This window comes from Procambarus clarkii, chromosome 46 (assembly GCF_040958095.1).
Source record: "Procambarus clarkii isolate CNS0578487 chromosome 46, FALCON_Pclarkii_2.0, whole genome shotgun sequence".
NCBI classification, from domain to species: Eukaryota; Metazoa; Arthropoda; class Malacostraca; order Decapoda; family Cambaridae; genus Procambarus; species Procambarus clarkii.
In genome coordinates this window covers 22,068,145-22,089,165 of record NC_091195.1, presented here as the reverse complement: position 1 = coordinate 22,089,165, position 21,021 = coordinate 22,068,145, and the positions used below count along the sequence as shown (strand labels likewise).

At 38.9% G+C, this 21,021-nt stretch overlaps 1 protein-coding gene across 1 annotated transcript in view; it reads right to left on the bottom strand.

Annotated features, from left to right (window-relative positions):
* LOC123770453 (beta-galactosidase) overlaps positions 1–10,549 on the bottom strand; it is a 45,243-nt gene extending 34,694 nt beyond the window's left edge. The window contains exons 1-4 of the mRNA XM_045762300.2: positions 10,330–10,549; positions 9,906–10,003; positions 3,310–3,485; positions 1,556–1,706 (exon numbers count right to left, since the gene is read on the bottom strand). Coding sequence (XP_045618256.2) covers positions 1,556–1,706; positions 3,310–3,485; positions 9,906–9,986 — 408 coding nt within the window. The 5' untranslated portion in view covers positions 9,987–10,003; positions 10,330–10,549. The remainder of the gene's footprint in view (positions 1–1,555; positions 1,707–3,309; positions 3,486–9,905; positions 10,004–10,329) is intronic.
* Between the last annotated feature and the right edge of the window lie 10,472 nt (positions 10,550–21,021).

The window sequence follows — 21,021 nt, the reverse complement described above, 5'->3', positions numbered from 1 at the left end:
ATTAATTTCAAGCAGTCACTTGTTTTGGTGCATCTATGCCTTAACCCTTGTGTTGCTATGGGCTATTTGGCCATTGTCACCCACAGGGGCATAAAAAAAAAAATCTTCTAAACCTATTAATTTGTATTCCCTGATCATGGGAAAAATACAAAATAAAATCGTAAGTAGCATATTTTGCCCGCTATAGGGTGGGGAAAGTCTGGCAAAAAAGAGGTGCTGATTCAGCATGCGTCTGAGGCGGTCTGTTCAGCCCCAGCTGTCAGGCAGGAGTGGCCACAAACAGATAATTACCTAATTATTTCAATGTCTCTGATTGATTTTTCTTCTTTTTTTTTTGCTGTAATATTATTCAATAGTGTGTAATGTGATATATTTATATTATATAATAGGTGAATCATTGCTGTACTCAAAATTATGATGTGCATATTATTGATTCAATTATTGTGTTCATAAAACAATAAACAAATGCTTTGTCGGTTATTGCACTATATACACAGGTTATATATACGTATCTGCATGTTTTGTTCATCATAACGAACCACTAAGTTGATATTGCGAGTCAAAAAGCAGCGAGGTATGACCACTACATCTGCCAGTCAGCCTCTCGCTGCCACTCCCTCCCTCAATGACTCTTCACTCGCCCACATCCTCCTCCCACCATACTGTTTTTTGCTTTCATTCACTATATACAGATGTTATATATATAAGTATCTACATGTTCTGTTCACCATTACTGTTCAACTAAGCTGGTATAGTGCCCAAAGAGCATAGTGCCACCCCTACCCAGCATGTTATATCATGCAGATGTCGCCACCTCCCTCACCAAAATGTAGTACAGACTTATATATAAGTATCTGCATGTTTTGTTCACCATAGCGAACAACTAAGCTGGTATAGTGACTCCAGACAGTAAAATTTAGTCACACAGAGTCAGCAGACAACACTACCTCCCTCCCCACTAAGATTACTCCTCCCACTACAGCACTAATTATCGCAACAATCCTGCTATTATCAGAATCCTGGTCATTTTTATCATAGTCAGGGGTCTTATGTAATACTATCATTGCTAAACAGTAGCATGTACATATATATATTATGGCATTTTTAGGTGATGCTGTGGTCACCAGCTGAACAGCAGTGCTGTGAGCTCATGCTGTGTGCATCAGCCTTGGTGGCTCACTCAGTACTGAGGACCTCACACCCGGGAATGTGGCCCATGATTTTTTTTTTAAATGGCGTCTGTTTACAAGAGCCCAGATGAAGGTAAGGTGAACCCCGTGTATCCGCGAGCCGTTTAAATCTTGCGTAGTACTCCAACACATTACCTGATGTGATGCGCACTTTTGGGTAAGTTACTCAACACGTCATGTGACGTGTTACGCAGTTTAAGGGTTAAGTGGGTTTCCTTTATTTTGTAGTTAATTTTTTATCTGCTCCCTTTCACCTCATTGGGGTGAGGAGAGCTAATGGGTCTTTCAGAAAAGGTCACTGCATGACATTCAACTCTTGATTCATCTTAAGTACTTAAACTAATGTATTAAAATATGAAACTGACCATATCTCGCTCTGCATCAATGAATGGGCCAAGTCGCAAGATAACCACAAGGTCCTCTTCCTGTGCCGTCTTCAGGAAAGTCTCCAAGTCGTGCATGCCAGTGAAGTCAAACGCACCTGGTTCTGGTTCATGGCTTGACCATTCTACATAACTACAAAGATACCATTCTATAAATTCAGACTACAATAATTTTTTGCTTATTACCTATTTCAATGAATTTAGTAAAGTTGCAGGTTAATAGACTCACTGTACTAAATTGACTGAATAAGGTGAATTAGTTGTTAAAAATATAGTATAGAGAAAAAATAAACACTATAGTATAGAGAACTGTACTGTAGGCTGATTTTATAACAATAGTAATGTTTTAGCTATGTAGCATAGTTAAACCAGGGATATACATTTAATTAGACTTATAATCAATGTTATAATCACTGCAACTATCAATTTTGCATCATTCAAATCTCAAGAACATTATGGTGATCAAGTAAGTTCTATAAGACATTACTAAGAAGTCATGGAGTGCTCAAGAACACTGAAAACAAAACAGAAAGACATATTTAAATAACCAATATATCAAGTTGGAACCAGGAAATATTACTAAATATATGTACCGAACAGTAGTAGCAATTTATTGAACATTTTATACCTAGACTTGCATTTTACATGTGTCGAGGAGCAATTTATAGAAGGCCTTTGCAAGAAGCCTTGGGTCTCTAATGTGAACCTATCCAAACCTATATCAAACTTATCTTCATCTTAACTAAACATGTGCAAGCCTCAACCAAACCTTTCCTAAGCTTAACCAAACATACCTAAACCTCAACCAAAATTTTTGACCTCAAGGAATAAAAAGTGGCTATTCAACTGTAGAAGTCTCTGGGGCTCCCCCATCTGGACGACTATACTCCAAGCGTGGAGACCTACCTGCCTTAAGATGGACATATGAACACAAGAGCAACAAAAATCATGGAACTAAGTCAACTCTCATACCAAAAATTTTTGAGGGCCACAGGACTACCAACATTGCAAACCAGACATGATAGGGCTGCTCTGTTCAAGAACTTTAAAATACAGTACTGAGAAAATCAGGGAATATTAATAGAGATGACTATCTTAAAAGGTCAAATATAACACATACAAGGGGCAACAGCTTCAAGCTCATTAAACCACAATGTAGTACAGTAAACAGGAGTTGCTTTTTCACCCATAGTGTTATAAACAAAATAATTATTATCAACCAAGTGAACCACCTACCTGTTGAAGCTGTAAATGGCAAGAAATTACATTAGTTCAAAATCCAGTTAGAAAAAAAATCCTCAGGAACAAAGGGGACCTTTGATAAGCCTCCGGCTTCCATTTAATGTTGAAGCCACTAGAGAAAGATAGTGGCCATCAGGTACATTGAGGCAAACCTATCTTAACCTTACCTTACCTTACCTTGAGGTAAGGTAAGGTAAGGTAAGGTAACCTTAACTAAACCTTTCCTAATCTTACCAATTTCGTTAATTTCAAATATCACTAGTAAACAAATTTGCAATAAATATATATATAACTAGTGATTTTTCTACTTTTGGCTTGAAATACTGAAGCCTACTAGAGTATACAGCATTAGAAGGCTTCCACTTGGTATTTTTGTGGTAGTTTAAATGGACTTTGGGTGTTCTTTAATAACTTATTTTATGTAATTTATATGATGGAAGGAGATAAAAAATAATACACAATACACCATAAGACTTCACTCGTGGAAAACCTACGTTTCTAGTGCATTGAATCCTGCCATGCGCATCTTCTTGAGGCGATCTCTCCAACTGGACGGTAAGACACGAAAGTAGTGGATAGAACCTGATATATAGCGGAAGGGCTGCCCGTCCTTCAGGAACTGGTCATTGTCATAGTCAATCACAAAAGTCCTGTTCGCTGAAGAACTTTTCTGTAGAATATAGTATATGCATTACAATTTAAAAGCATTTGTAAATTAGATATGCTTCCATCCTTCAAATCAGTTTGTGCGACCCATAGATTAATAAAAACTGAAAAATTGTATTATAAAAATTTAAAAATATTCTAAAAAAAAATTTTGAGTACACAAGTTACAATATGGAAATGTCATAAATAAATAAGAATTAACACACAATATAAATCAGCCATTGATTAAAAATCAATCCCTGAAACAATACAATACAAACATAACAATACAATACAATAAAATGATTATTAAAAAGAATCTGTGTCCAAAGAATATAGGAGCAACGTACAAATTGTAGGGACAGGAGTTACCCAATCCACTAAGCCACTACTGTATTACGCAAGGCATTTCGGGAAAAAACATAAAATAGACCAAAGAAACTGAATAAAGGTGTGAGGGCGGTAAAACACTTAATACTAAAGAAGAAATAAGCTAACAAAGTGAGAACGTTCATGGAAAATAACAAAAGAATACAAAAAAGGTGATGCTTAAGGATGACAGGTATAGACTATTACAATATGGAGTCAGTAGTTGAAACAATAGTACAGTAGTTTATTTACATTAATAACAGATTGGAAATACAGGGTGCAGTTTAGAAAAGCAACTGGACCCTTTCTCATAACATTTTATTTGGACCATAACAGAACATAGAGTAATATGGTAATTTAATGTCAATAGGGCCAACACTTAAAAATAAACAAGGTACATAAAGGACATGAGTAAACTCTCTAACAAAAAAATACTAGAAATTAGAAGACAATAAATGGAGAAAGTACATAATACTCATAAATAAATATTTGAGAAAAGAGTAACACAAAATAATTTATTATAAAGGAAAAAAGTGAGTGAAACAAGTTACTGGAATTGATTACAGGATGGATAGCTTATGAAGCAAATTCATTTCCCCAATGTTACTCATCCCTCAGTTGCATTACTCATACCACACTTGCATAATTACTCATCATCACTTCTTATAATTTGTGTTTCACTTGTCTTACTCATGCCACAATAGTATTATATAGTCATCCCTTACTTGTCCACCTCATCTATTAATGGCACCATTCGCACTCATGCCTGACCTTGCAACAACCCGGGTATTTTGCATCTGTAAGATTTTATTGATTCTTTGAGTGTGCTGCTGTACTGACATCTTGCCAATTGCTTATCTTCCATGTGCAATATAACACATCACTCACTTCACCGATTCACTGAGGTTAATGACCTCACGACCAGGTTTGGTTAAGGACCTGCTTGAAACACTATGCGTGTTAGTGACTTTGCAACAATGTAAGAACACCAATGTTATGTACTCTCACAACTCATTATACTTTCTTGTATATATAAAAAAAATTTGTTAGTTCACTCACAAGCAACACACATGAAATACTTCAGTAATTTACTTAACTATTTGGACTGCTGGGTTAAGTATACAGAACTTGTAGTGTACAGTACAGTATATCCATGGATTTGTTAAGTGTTTATTTTGTTAATCATTGATCAATTTTGTCAGACACTTATGATTTCAATCACTGTGCCTCAGCACCCTAACTTGACTGGGAGGATAAATGCCAGTTAAATCCAAGACAGCAATAAGGAATATTATCAGTGGCTATAACAAGCTAGGCATAGATATATATGGCAGCATGAATTCAAATGGGATAATATGTTCCCCTTGTTTTTTTTTGTTTCCATATTCCCCTTTTTTTTATCTTTATTTGTTTTTGTTCTAAACACTTTTTATTCTTTATGCTCAATTAGTATTAAGTTCTAGATATTAATGTTTTTCTTGCCCGAAACGCATTGCGTAATAGTGGCTTTAGGCATTGTATGTACTAGCTCTATGTATATATCAATCCATTAATGTATCATCACTTGTATGTATATACCTTACCTGAATAAATATATTTATTTATTTATTTATATTAATAATGCAGTAGAACGAAGTGACTTTCAAATCACTAGCCTGAGTGTACTGAACACAGAGAATTAGTTTTAAAACATATTCTATTAACCAATAATAATAATACAGTAATAATAATAATAATAATAATAATAATAATAATAATAATAATAATAATAATAATAATAATAATAATAATAATAATGTTTATTCACAAAAATGTGTGTACAAAGAACATGAGAATAATGTACAACTGTAGGTACAGGAGTTACACATACTAATGAAGCCACTATTACGCAATTTGTTTCAGGCAAAACACAAAATAAATAAACACAAAGTTTAACTAACAGTGTGGAGGATCGGGGTAAAACACTTAATACTATGCATTATGCAGCAATACTGATGGTGCTGCATAGTCTTCGGAGCTTGATGCATTCAATTTGCACTTATTTGTATTGCATTTCAAGAACCTAGGAATGCTTCACCAGTACATAATTCACAGCAAATTTAACCTCCTAATTTTAAGTCTACATGAACACACACTGGCCTAAGGCCACAGGGCTAACAACACTGCAAATTAGACATGGTAGGACTCATCTCGTTGAAACTTTAAAATACTGAACAATTTGGAGGATATTGATCAAACTACTACTGTACTTTAAAGGGTCAGATGTAAAATAAACAAGGGTCAACAGCTTCAAGTTCAACAAGCCATATGTAGGACAGAAAATAGGAAATTCTATTTCACCCATAGGGTTATCGGGTTATAAATCCATAGAACTGCCTACTCACTGAAGACATAAATACTAAAAATTGCTGCAATTCAAAATTCAGTTGAATAAATTCAAGATAAATAGGGAGATCTTAGACAAGCTACCGGCTTCTTGTCTTCGTCAAGGTCACCAGAGAGATAGTGGCCCCCTAATGTAAATTCAGGTAAATTATTGCCAACACAAGCCCCTCTTCTTTCGGAAAGTGGCCATTCATAAGCTCTGGTTCAAACACCTTAGGCCTCCCTATGCAACGTAGCCAATCCCTGTATATGCTTCATAACTTGATCTACATAAATTAATGAATGCCAGCATGGCATTTCTATAAGTAGGTTACCCACAGTTCTCCGCTGTTAACTAATGGCTGGAGATTACCACTAATAGCTTTTCATAAACACACTACATAGTCTCCCTGGCTTGGTTTCTTCTTTTGATAATTACTTGTTTACTTTTCATAAATACACAGAGACCAGCTCATGACAAAAAATTTGATACATTTAACGTACATTGAATGAGGAATGGTATAACCTCACTTTGTCCTCTCTCAACGCATTTCTAATCAGTATTCATAATTGTTTTTCAAACCATTCTAATATCTATCAAATCCTATCATTTAATAACTGGCAAGAGTTCTAAATCCATAGAAGCTCAATAGTTTTGGCTACAACTTTTCTTACTCTCCAGTTTCACTCATAGCTCAGTTGTTTTACTCACCAGTCTCAAGCCCATCATCACTCAGCAAAAATCTGCTATCAGCACCATAACAAACTGTCTTCAGACAACACACAGCCCCTCTGTTTAATTCCCTTAACATGCTAAACATACACTCACTCCACACATAATTGACATGATTGGAAAGGTTATTCTACATTCTGGGTTATTATTATTATTATTATGTGCTACCTACATGTGCTACCTACATGTACAAAACCCTGTTATGTTAATCTTGAATGTTAAATGTTAATCTTGATCTGAAACTTTTTTGTGATAGGTGCAATAGAACCCATGAGCACCACCAGAAAAAATATCTTTGATATCCCCAGATTCAAACTAAATCTGTGCAAACACTCCATGCAAATAAAAGGACCCAGTCTGTGGAACTGACTCCCTAATGAATTACAAAATTGTCCAACCTATGTCTTATTCAAAAGTAAAACCAAAAAGTACCTAATTTCATCATTATAGTTTCCTACCTTATGTTTGAAGCTCAAACTGTATCTTGTACTATCCACTTCTCCAATAATAGTTCTTAAGACATATATCTTCACCAGTGTAATCACCTCTATCAATTTATATTGTAGTTATATGTTGATTTAAATTTTGCTACCCTCTACCTTTTCACCTTACCTGATATGTTATTTATTTATTTATATATATATACGAAGGTACATTGGGTTTATGAGAGTACATAGCATTGATGTTTTTACATTCTTGTAAAGCCACTAACATGCATAGCATTTTGGGCAGGTCTTTAATCTAACAGATAAAACTAAGTACTGTAAGTCAAATCTAGCAAAACTGAGAAATGTTAACAGGTTCATTGTAAGAAAATTTGATGACGATTAGTAAGTAAGTTATAGTAAAATTTGAGAATTATCAACAGGTACAATGTAGCCTAATTTGAGGATTATTTCTAGGTATAATGTAGTAAAATATGCATTCAGTATAACAACCATGATATAAGATGATAGCAGTAATTACAATGGTAAAGTTGTATGGCTTAGGTACATATATTGGGGGAGTGGGCAGCACTAGATACAGTGCGAGTTTAAAGCACTAGGTAGGAAACTATGAGGATGAAATTAGGTACTTCTTGGTTTTGTTTTTGAATAAGGCAAAAGTTTGACAGCTTTTTAATTCATTTGGGAGTGAGTTCCATAGACTTGGTCCCTTTATTTGTATAGTTTTTGCACAGATTGAGTTTGACTCTGGGAATATCAGTGATATTTATTTCTGGTGTGGTGATTATGGGTCCTATTACATCTGTCCAGGAAGAGTTTCAGAGCAGGGTTTGGATTTAAGAACAGGGTTTGGTAAATGTAGATGGTACAAGAGAATGTGTGGAGTGAGTTTATGTTTAGCATGTTTAGGGATTTAAACAAGGGGGTTGAGTGTTGTCTGAAAACAGTTTGTTATTGTTCTGATAGGAGATTTTTGCTGGGTGATGATGGGCTTGAGGTAGTTTGGAGTGGTTGAACCCCTTGCACAGATACTGTATGTAAGATAGGGATAGATTAGAGCATAGTATAATGAGAGGAGAGCAGAATTTGGAACTGAGTAATAATGTCTGAACTGAACTCTGAGGAACAGTCTTAATGTTAGATTAAGGGCCTGCCCAAAATGTTATGCATAATAGTGGCTTTGCAAGAATGTACAAATACCAATCTTATGTAATATGTCAAACCCATTGTACTTGTGAATAAATTATTATTATTATTCAAAATCAAATATCAAAATGTTCATTCAGGTAAAAGTATATACATAGATGAGTTACAAACATAATGTTGGAATTATTGATAGAGCTAGTATATACAATACCTAAAGCCACTAATACACTCAGCATTTTGTGCAAGGTGTGGGGGGAAAACACTTAGACCAAAACTAAATACTAATTGAGATTAAAGTATAAACTGTGTTGAAAAAAGAAAGAAAATAAGGGAAGAGGGGGTGGAAGATTAGACAGATTTTTTTAATTTTGAATTTGAATTTGGAATATGACAGAAATCAACAATTATACAAGTTGGTCAACAAACAGTATTGTTTGAAAATAGCAGGACATGGGTTGACATTTAAGAGGTAAGGTAGATTACATGGAGTTTATTAGGTAGTACTTAGTTTTCCTCCTAAACTTGTTGAGTGAAGTACAGCCTTTGACATGATTGGAAAGGTTATTCTACATTCTGGGTTATTATTATTATTATTATTATAGCTCAGTTCATTTACTCCCCAGTACAATAGCTTAATTGTCTTACTCACCAGTCTCATAGCTTAATTGTCTTACTCACCAGTCTCATAGCTCAATTGTCTTACTCACCAGTCTCATAGCTCAATTGTCTTACTCACCAGTCTCATAGCTCAATTGTCTTACTCACTAGTCTCATAGCTCAATTCTTTTACTCACCAGTCTCATAGCTCAATTGTCTCACTAATCTCATAGCTCAATTGTCTCACTAATCTCATAGCTCAATTGTCTCACTAATCTCATAGCTCAATTGTCTTACCAGTTTCATATAAATATACTGTACTTGTGTTACCAGTCTCACTCATATCTCACTTGTCTTACTCACTAATCTTATCCATGTCTTACTTGTATTACTCAAAAGTCTCACTTGTGTCTTACTTCACCCACAGGGTTAAATAAATCCGTGGAACCGCCTACCCGCCGAAGTCGTACATGCCATTACTCCGCCCTGTCATGCCTGGTTTGAAGTGTTATTAGCCCTGTGACCAATTAATTGTTCCTGATACGTGAGTTGACTTGGCTCTGGAATGATTTTTGTTGCCCGGTGTTGCACTTTCTCCAAAGCAACTGTGTTTTTATGAAGATGAGGTCATGCATCACTTAACACACTCACCAATTTCACTCATTACCTCATGTCTTACTCACCAGTGTCACACGTCTAACCAGTCTCACTCATACCTCACTTGTCCCACCAACCTCACTCATGCATTACTCTATCCACACAAGTAATTACAGCAAAAGAGGCATCTCACCAGTGCGAAGGACCGCTGCAGGAGGACCATCAGGAGGACGAGGAAGAGGACCCCCGCGGCTGGCGTAGTACCCCCTGCCATGCTCCACAACACGTTTTCTGTGAACCCAATAATAATAATACCGGCGTTTAGATCCTTAAAAACCTTATATATCAACCGTCGATTTAATATAATATATTAATTATTTTTTTTAATATCAATTACCCTGCATTGGGGGTGCTAAAACACACTAATCATAGTACATATATATATATATATATACATATATATGTAAACACCCATATGACTCAAGCGACCGAATTATAACCGGCTGAAGGATTCATAACAAAGACGTTTGGAAATGAACACACAATTACGAGGCAATTAAATACAATTAAGATATTAGCATGAACAACACGAGGCCAGCACAGGAACCACACCATACCTGTAGCTTGTAAAGGCGACCAGACACGACAGAGGTTGAGGAAAATGAAGGCGTGTGACAGGAGACGAGGGCGGAGGCAGGGAGAAGAATGCTTGAGTCTCCCCTCCGGGCGGCTCTGTTATATCTCTCCTACACAACCAATATGGCTGTTCTCAAGCCTTATCTATAATCCCCCCCACACACACATGCCCCCCCCCCCCTCGCAGGCCTTATCTGTATCGTGTGTACACGCTTGTGGCCTGCCACTAGTCTTCACTGCTATGGAATTGTGGCTTATATATTCTGCTATTGCTTACCTTTTTTATATAGGCCTATATTGCATATATTTATTTATTTATATATGAAGCTATAGCTAGTTTTTGATCTACACTGTGTAATATCTCATATAGAATAGGGAAGCAACCCATTGCTGTGTAGCTAATTTTAATTAATAAAAAATTGGCATATCTTTAATTTCGCAACTAATATATATATATATATATATATAATATATATATATATATATATATATATATATATATATATATATATATATATATATATATATATATATATATATATATATATATATATATATATATATATATATATATATATATATATATATATATATATATATATATATATATATATATATATATATATATATATATAGGGGGTACCACCACTGGTGCAATTATAGGGACCCTTAGCCTCAGAGAAGGGAACACAGAGCATTCAGGGAAAAACTTGCCATTTAACTTTGAATACGAAAGAGTGTTCGCTTCTCCTACCACCCCCTTTTTTTTATTATGGTGTACACTTTATTATGCAAGGTTATACAGTTACATATCTGATTTTATGCAAAAAATTAACATTAAGAGGACACAAGAAAAAGTTCGCTTCCTAGAGGCTGTAGATTTCCTCGAACTCCTCCGACGCCGGGCAGGAACCGAGGATGCAGCGGGCATTCCCCCTCTGGATCGCGACACTGAGGCGCTGAAAGAGAAAACTTGCTGCTCTAGGGTCTCTTGTGGTGTCAATGAGCTTGGAACCAAGATCCTTAAGAAACCTTCTTGCACTCTCACCCCATGGACCTAGGGTCTCAGACCCTATTGGAACGAAGTTGTACCGTTGATCTAATTGCCTGTACTTGACTGCCTTTTGTTTTTCTCTGTGTGTCGCTGCGGCTCCTGCTGTGCCGGCAGAGAGGGTGATGTATGTGGTTGCCAGGGTGGATACACAAGTATAGTCCCATGCTAACTGCCTGCCACCCTTCCACGGACGCAGTGTTTATCTATCTGTACTATCTGTATCTATCGATATATATATATATATATATATATATATATATATATATATATATATATATATATATATATATATATATATATATATATATATATATGACAATGTCAGACCACGGAGGAAAAATGAAACAGGAAATTTCCTTAAGTACTTTCGTATATTAAATACATCTTCAGAAGGTCATTTTACAGATCGAGTGATGGGTATAAATAGGCAGGAGAGAGTGGTGAAGTAAGGTGAGGTACCTCACCTTACTTCACCACTCTCTCCTGCCTATTTATACCCATCACTCGATCTGTAAAATGACCTTCTGAAGATGTATTTAATATACGAAAGTACTTAAGAAAATTTCCTGTTTCATTTTTCCTCCGTGGTCTGACATTGTCACATTCTTAATCACGTGTTTATTTTCGTGATATACACACACACACATATATATATATATATATATATATATATATATATATATATATGCGAACAAGCCTGAATGGTCCCCAGGACTATATGCGAATGAAAACTCACACCCCAGAAGTGACTCGAACCCATACTCCCAGAAGCAACGCAACTGGTAACTACAGGGCGCCTTAATCCGCTTGACCATCACGGCCGTCAAAAGGAAGTGATAGCCGAGGCTATTTGAGCCACTTCCCCGACGGCAACTCGGATGGTAATCTTGGGCATAGCATTTCACCAAATCACCTCATTCTTTGGGGCACACGTGAGGAACACAAATGCGAACAAGCCTGAATGGTCCCCAGGACTATATGCGAATGAAAACTCACACCCCAGAAGTGACTCGAACCCATACTCCCAGAAGCAACGCAACTGGTAACTACAGGGCGCCTTAATCCGCTTGACCATCACGGCCGTCAAAAGGAAGTGATAGCCGAGGCTATTTGAGCCACTTCCCCGACGGCAACTCGGATGGTAATCTTGGGCATAGCATTTCACCAAATCACCTCATTCTTTGGGGCACACGTGAGGAACACAAATGCGAACAAGCCTGAATGGTCCCCAGGACTATATGCGAATAATCTTGGCTATGCCCAAGATTACCATCCGAGTTGCCGTCGGGGAAGTGGCTCAAATAGCCTCGGCTATCACTTCCTTTTGACGGCCGTGATGGTCAAGCGGATTAAGGCGCCCTGTAGTTACCAGTTGCGTTGCTTCTGGGAGTATGGGTTCGAGTCACTTCTGGGGTGTGAGTTTTCATTCGCATATAGTCCTGGGGACCATTCAGGCTTGTTCGCATTTGTGTTCCTCACGTGTGCCCCAAAGAATGAGGTGATTTGGTGAAATGCTATGCCCAAGATTACCATCCGAGTTGCCGTCGGGGAAGTGGCTCAAATAGCCTCGGCTATCACTTCCTTTTGACGGCCGTGATGGTCAAGCGGATTAAGGCGCCCTGTAGTTACCAGTTGCGTTGCTTCTGGGAGTATGGGTTCGAGTCACTTCTGGGGTGTGAGTTTTCATTCATATATATATATATATATATATATATATATATATATATATATATGTCGTACCTAGTAGCCAGAACTCACTTTTTGGCCTACTATGCATGGCCCGATTTGCCTAATAAGCCAAGTTTTCCTGAATTAATATATTTTTTCTAATTTTTTTCTTATGAAATGATAAAGCTACCCATTTCATTATGTATGAGGTCAATTTTTTTTTATTGGAGTTAAAATTAACGTAGATATATGACCGAACCTAACCAACCCTACCTAACCTAACCTAACCTATCTTTATAGGTTAGGTTTGGTTAGGTAGCCGAAAAAGTTAGGTTAGGTTAGGTTAGGTAGTCGAAAAACAATTAATTCATGAAAACTTGGCTTATTAGGCAAATCGGGCCATGCATAGTAGGCATAGAAGTGCGTTCTGGCTACTAGGTACGACATATATATATATATATATATATATATATATATATATATATATATATATATATATATATATATATATATATATATATATATTAGTATATTTTGGTAGCAGTCTTTCCTGTAGACATATATTATTAAATATGACCGAAAAAGTAAGATTAATAATTCTAACACGAATTTTCTCAATCTTTCGTACATTACGCTTCACTGTTGGAGGTAAATCAAAAATTAATTCTCCAAAACTCATTTTTATTTCTAGTCTGACGCGACACGGGCGCGTTTCGTAAAACTTATTACATTTTCAAAGACTTTAGTTCACAAATACACAACTGAATAGAACTTACGTATCTCAGATTTTATATCTACATTTGAGTGAGGTGGGAGGGGTGATGTGGCATTAACACAAGACAGAACAAGAGGGGATATTAATAGGGTATTAAAAGTATCAACACAAGACAGAACACAAACAATGGGTATTGAATAGAAGTGTTTGTAGAAAGCCTATTGGTCCATATTTCTTGATGCTTCTATATTGGAGCGGAGTCTTGAGGTGGGTAGAATATAGTTGTGCAATAATTGGCTGTTGATTGCTGGTGTTGACTTCTTGATGTGTAGTGCCTCGCAAACGTCAAGCCGCCTGCTATCGCTGTATCTATCGATGATTTCTGTGTTGTTTACTAGGATTTCTCTGGCGATGGTTTGGTTGTGGGAAGAGATTATATGTTCCTTAATGGAGCCCTGTTGCTTATGCATCGTTAAACGCCTAGAAAGAGATGTTGTTGTCTTGCCTATATACTGGGTTTTTTGGAGCTTACAGTCCCCAAGTGGGCATTTGAAGGCATAGACGACGTTAGTCTCTTTTAAAGCGTTCTGTTTTGTGTCTGGAGAGTCAGACACAAAACTCAGTGTTCTCTGTGTGGGGCGGGGCTGGTGCTTGTCACCCTGAGGGACTCTTGGGGCTCCCCAGTGTTCTCTGTGTGGGGCGGGGCTGGTGCTTGTCACCCTGAGGGACTCCTGGGGCTCCCCAGTGTTCTCTGTGTGGGGCGGGGCCGGTGCTTGAAATTCTTTCTAACGTCTCTGTGGCTCATCTGGGTACTAAGTTTCCACCTGTGTCCCCTTGTTCGTGTCCCACCCGTGCTGAAGAGTTTGTCTTTGTCCACCCTGTCAATTCCCCTGAGAATTTTGTAGGTGGTTATCATGTCTCCCCTTACTCTTCTGTTTTCCAGGGTTGTGAGGTTCAGCTCCTTTAGCCTTTCCTCGTAGCTCAATCCTCTCAGTTCCGGGACGAGCCTGGTGGCATACCGCTGAATCTTCTCTAACTTTGTCTTGTGTTTAACTAGGTATGGACTCCAGGCTGGAGCTGCATACTCCAGGATTGGTCTTACATAAGTGGTATACAGGGTTCTGAAAGATTCCTTACACAAGTTTCTGAAGGCAGTTCTTATGTTGGCCAGTCTAGCATATGCCGCTGATGATATTCTTTTGATGTGGGCCTCTGGGGACAGGTTCGGTGTGATATCAACCCCCAGATCCTTCTCTCTATTTGATTCTTGCAGGATTTCCCCTCCCAGATGATACCTTGTGTTCAGCCTCCTGCTCCCTCCGCCTAATTTCATCACCTTACACTTTCCAGAGTTGAACTTCAGCAGCCATTTTCTAGACCATTCCTCCAGTTTATCCAGGTCATCCTGTAGTCTCTGTCTATCTTCATCCGTCTTGATTCTTCTCATAATTTTTGCATCATCAGCAAACATCGAGAGGAATGAGTCTATACCCTCTGGAAGATCGTTCACATATATTAGAAACAGGATGGGTCCAAGTACTGAGCCCTGTGGGACTCCGCTGGTGACATCTCGCCACCCTGATGTCTTCCCCCTCACCGTTACTCGCTGTTTCCTGTTGCTTAAGTACTCCCTTATCCACTGGAGCACCTTCCCTTTTACTCTGGGACCTTCCCTTTACTTTACTTCCCTTTTACCCTTCCCTTCTCTGTGTGGGGCGGGGCCGGTGCTTGTCATCCTGAGGGACTCCTGGGCCTCCCCAGTGTTCTCTGTGTGGGGCGGGGCCGGTGCTTGTCACCCTGAGGGACTCCTGGGGCTCCCCAGTGTTCTCTGTGTGGGGCGGGGCCAGTGCTTGTCACCTTGAGGGACTCCTGGGGCTCCCCAGTGTTCTCTGTGTGGGGCGGGGCTGGTACTTGTCACCCTGAGGGACTCCTGGGGCTCCCCAGTGTTCTCTGTGTGGGGCGGGGCTGGTGCTTGTCACCCTGAGGGACTCCTGGGGCTCCCCAGTGTTCTCGGTGTGGGGCGGGGCCGGTGCTTGTCACCCTGAGGGACTCCTGGGGCTCCCCAGTGTTCTCTGTGTGGGGCGGGGCCGGTGCTTGTCACCCTGAGGGACTCCTGGGGCACCCCAATCATCTGCCCGTTTGCGTTTCTTTGCCACGAGGTATATTAGTTTCCAGTGATTGGTGTCACTCGTTTCGCGATTAGGCTAGGAGTTTCATTTTTACAGGCTTCGTGGTTAATCCTTCACGGGTACGCCGGGGCGCATCCGATCCCACGATCGATGTCGCCTCTAAATCAACAACAACAACAACATCAACTCTTGTGGATGTTATGGGGTGATGTGGTGGATTACACACAGAAATCACAATAGCGTGATGCATCTTATGAACAAATCCACAAGGGCCGTGACGAGGATTCGAACCTGCGTCCGAGAGCATCCCTGACGCTGCCTTTATCGACTGAGCTACGACATGGTATAATAATTGCAACCTGTCATTGCAACCACCATTAGTGTTCCGTTCAAGGAAACCTTAACGCCATAACAATGGCAGTTAGCTCTGCTTGCGTTGAAGAGGAATAGTTCTCAATACGCGCTTTTTCTTCATTTTTGCGTTGGAAAGTATTATCCTTAATTACCGTGTATACGTATGCACCAGCCCTGCCATTAACAGGATTAGATGACCCATCAGTGTAGATTTGATCTTGTTCATCTCCGGCTTCTTTATAAATTTCCTCGAGATATTTAGCAGTCTCCGTGGTGTAGTGGTAAGACACTCGCCTGGCGTTCCGCGAGCGCTATGTCATGGGTTCGTATCCTGGCCGGGGAGGATTTACTGGGCGCAATTCCTTAACTGTAGCCTCTGTTTAACGCAACAGTAAAATGTGTACTTGGATGAAAAAACGATTCTTCGCGGCAGGGGATCGTATTCCAGGGACCATAGGATTAAGGACTTGCCCGAAACGCTACGCGTACTAGTGGCTGTACAAGAATGTAACAACTCTTGTATATATCTCAAAAAAAAAAAAAAAAAAAAAAAAAAAAAAAATATCTCAAATTTGTGCCTCATTTTTTGTGGTTCATGTTGGATTTTTTCGTGGCTATTTCATTGATGATAATCCTGCATAAGTCATCCTCCCAGTATAAATTTCATGATGATTGGTTTGTGGTCACTACCAATGTCTACTTATAAAATATATAATAATAATGATTACGTGTTATGCCAATATTATGAAAGTCTCTTATGCAAATAATACATAAATTTTCTTATTTACAGAAAGTTATTTATAAATGTATTCCCGTTTAATAATTTAACCTTTATTTAAATAAAACTCTATTATCTTTCGTTTTCTTTAAATTAGTTGTAGGAGACACAATTTTATATAAGTAAACTATGTTAAATTTTTATCCATGAATTATAGCTAAAATTTATAGACAAGATATTAGTAATCCTTTAACTGTCTAAATAAGGCAATAAAAGCAGACACAACTTTTGTGATAAATCTTTCTTGTATAAATTGACCTCAGTTTTAATTGTGAACTATTCAGATCTAACAAGTATTTACTCATATATAGAAATTAAAAATTATAGGTAAAATTTCAACACATTTCTAAACAAAATATAAAAAACATTTAAAAAGACCTAAAAGAATTTAAGAACTTCTTAACAATTCTACTAAACGATTTTCTTTCCAACCTAAAATTTTAAAATATTTACATAACATTTTACAACTCTCAAGATAATAAAGTTAAATTATAATAATATTTAAATTTGTAGCAATTGTAATTTTTTTTTTTAACTAGCTCGTTAAGTATTATTTATTTTTGTAGTTTATCTACTAGGTCACCATTTGGTCACCATTTGGTCTGGGAGACATCTCCCGTCACGCAGGGTGCAGTTGCGCCTCCACAGATCCCCAGTATCATCTTTTGATACTGGTAATGGCTCAAAAGGGCCACCACTTACGGGCTATTCATGCCCGTGCCACCTCTTGGGTGGCTTAATCTTCATCAATCAATCAATCATCTACTAGGTTATTTAGTAATTTATATTTAGAAATATTTTGGTAATTTTATTATACACAGACATTAACGTTAATAAAATTCTGTGACGACAAGTTAAGTGTGTAAGGAGAGGTTATTGTGACACTGCACATGAAACATTTATTATTATTATTATTATTATTATTTTTTTCTACCACAGACGTGGCCAGACATTTACAATGCTAACCAGCATATATACATTATCTTTTGTCCTCCATGGACAGGGTCAGAGATCTGTTAAACATATAGTTCAGGGATTTATTGAACAATCAACTACAGGTGATTGTAGTGCTTTTAAAGTGCTAAGCTAACCTACAGACATAGATACACAAAGTTACGACTTCCCTACATTAAGTGGTCGATGTGTTCTTTACATAGTATCATTAATGTGCATTTACAAAGGTGAAATGTAATTCTAATCAGCTTCAGCTTCATTGCTGTATATACGAGAGAAGTTTGTTCAAATATATTACATGCACATCCGGTACATCGTCCACCTTCTTCTACAGAGCCGTCGGTATAGCACTGATACACATCGTTACCTATACCTTGAGTACTTTCAGTGATGCTTTTCAGTGTTAACTGTTTTAATAATGGAGAGTGCACACTATCTTTCTTGGGCGGATTTACAAAATCAACTGATAGATCTCACTTATCCCATGGAGTAATTGGTTAATTAATGACTAATTTAGTTGGTACATATTTAGTATTTTGATGGAGTTGGCTACCTTGTACAACCAAAATGCATAATCAGATTTCGCTCTTCTTCTATAGACCTCAGGTGAGTGTAGCATATTAGAAAGTTTAGTGTGAAACTTCATGTGTTGTCTAGATCTACTCAATGCCTTCACGCCGAAAACTGTGCTAATAGACAAAATTCACTCACTTATGGTGGGTAATTTTAACTCTGCTCTCATATTAACTATTCTCCTGGACTTTGGAGCCCCAAGGATGAGACGCATAGCTTCATTTTGCAAGGTTTCAAGAGACTTTAGCTCTTTGTCTGTATACAGTGTGAGATGTAGAGCATTGTAGTCGATCACAGAGCGTAAACAAATTAATGATACATAAAACATTCTAGCAAGTCTCACGTTAATTCCATGATTGACACCAACAAGGACCTGCAAGGGTTTTAATCTCTACCAGTCTCCTCTTGCGAGAAGAAAGGTACCCAGGGTCGTTAATGGGGACACCAAGGTATCTGTAAGACTCGCAGTTCTCAAGTGCTCGCCCATCTATATGATAATTGGGTGGTGGAATACCACACGGAATGAGGGCACGAGTTTTCTGTACAGAGATAAGGAGGCCACGTTCCTCAGCTTTAGTAGCAAAAGCATCGAGCATAACTTGCATTCTAGGCTCGGTGGCAGCCTGTAAACATATATCATCAGCATAACAAATGACAGTGTCTCCATTATTAGTTGGAAGATCTTTAATAAGTTTATGCATCAGAACGTTGAACAACAAGGGGCTGAGGACCCCTCCTTGTGGAGTCCCCAGTTCAAAGTGTTTGCTATCTGTGCTTTTAACACCATTAAACAAAACATATGCTGTCTCGATTAGACAAATAGCCCTTTATCCATTTCAGTAATTTTCCTTGTATTCCCAACTCAGCAAGCTGTTCTAGTATGATTTCCCTGTTTGCTGTATCAAAAGTTACTGCTAGGTCGATGAAGACTGCTTAAGGGGAAGGTGAGGTGGTGGGTGTTAATGTTCCACTTGGGGAGTGTTAAGGGGGTGAGGTGGTGGATGTTAATGTTCCACTTGGGGAGTGTTAGTGGATGAGCTGGTGGATGTTAATGTTCCACTTGGGGAGTGTTAAGGGGGTGAGGTGGTGGATGTTAATGTTCCACTTGGGGAGTGTTAAGGGGGTGAGGTGGTGGATGTTAATGTTCCACTTGGGGAGTGTTAGTGGATGCGCTGGTGGATGTTAATGTTCCACTTGGGGAGTGTTAAGGGGGTGAGGTGGTGGATGTTAATGTTCCACTTGGGGAGTGTTAAGGGGGTGAGGTGGTGGATGTTAATGTTCCACTTGGGGAGTGTTAGGGGTGAGGTGGTGGATGTTAATGTTCCACTTGGAGAGTGTTAAGGGGGTGAGGTGGTGGATGTTAATGTTCCACTTGGGGAGTGTTAAGGGGGTGAGGTGGTGGATGTTAATGTTCCACTTGGGGAGTGTTAAGGGGGTGAGGTGGTGGATGTTAATGTTCCACTTGGGGAGTGTTAAGGGGGTGAGGTGGTGGATGTTAATGTTCCACTTGGAGAGTGTTAAGGGGGTGAGGTGGTGGATGTTAATGTTCCACTTGGGGAGTGTTAAGGGGGTGAGGTGGTGGATGTTAATGTTCCACTTGGGGAGTGTTAGGGGTGAGGTGGTGGATGTTAATGTTCCACTTGGAGAGTGTTAAGGGGGTGAGGTGGTGGATGTTAATGTTCCACTTGGGGAGTGTTAGGGGGTGAGGTGGTGGATGTTAATGTTCCACTTGGGGAGTGTTAGGGGGTGAGGTGGTGGATGTTAATGTTCCACTTGGGGAGTGTTAGGGGGATGAGGTTGTGGAGGTTAATGTTCCACTTGGGGAGTGTTAGTGAGTGAGCTGGTGGATGTTAATGTTCCACTTGGGGAGTGTTAAGGGGGTGAGGTGGTGGATGTTAATGTTCCACTTGGAGAGTGTTAAGGGGGTGAGGTGGTGGATGTTAATGTTCCACTTGGGGAGTGTTAGTGAGTGAGCTGGTGGATGTTAATGTTCCACTTGGGGAGTGTTAAGGGGGTGAGGTGGTGGATGTTAATGTTCCATTTGGGGAGTGTTAGGGGGTGAGGTGGTGGATGTTAATGTTCCACTTGGGGAGTGTTAGGGGGTGAGGTGGTGGATGTTAATGTTCCACTTGGGGAGTGTTAGGGGGTGAGGTGGTGGATGTTAATGTTCCACTTGGGGAGTGTTAGGGGGGTGAGGTGGTGGATGGTAATGTTCCACTTGGGGAGTGAGGACACGTGGTTCAACCTTGACGACGAGCGAACGTCTGGACACCTCCGCCTGGGAGCCGCCGGATCGTGTTCTGAATTTGCGTTTTGGACTTGCTACTGCCGTCTGGCATTCTTCTTCAACAGTCCGGTTGTATGAAGCCTGTCGCACATATCGCCTTGGGTCACAGGATGGTTAGTAAAAAATTTTTACGTGTTCTGGCTGGTTCTCCCGACGGGGTG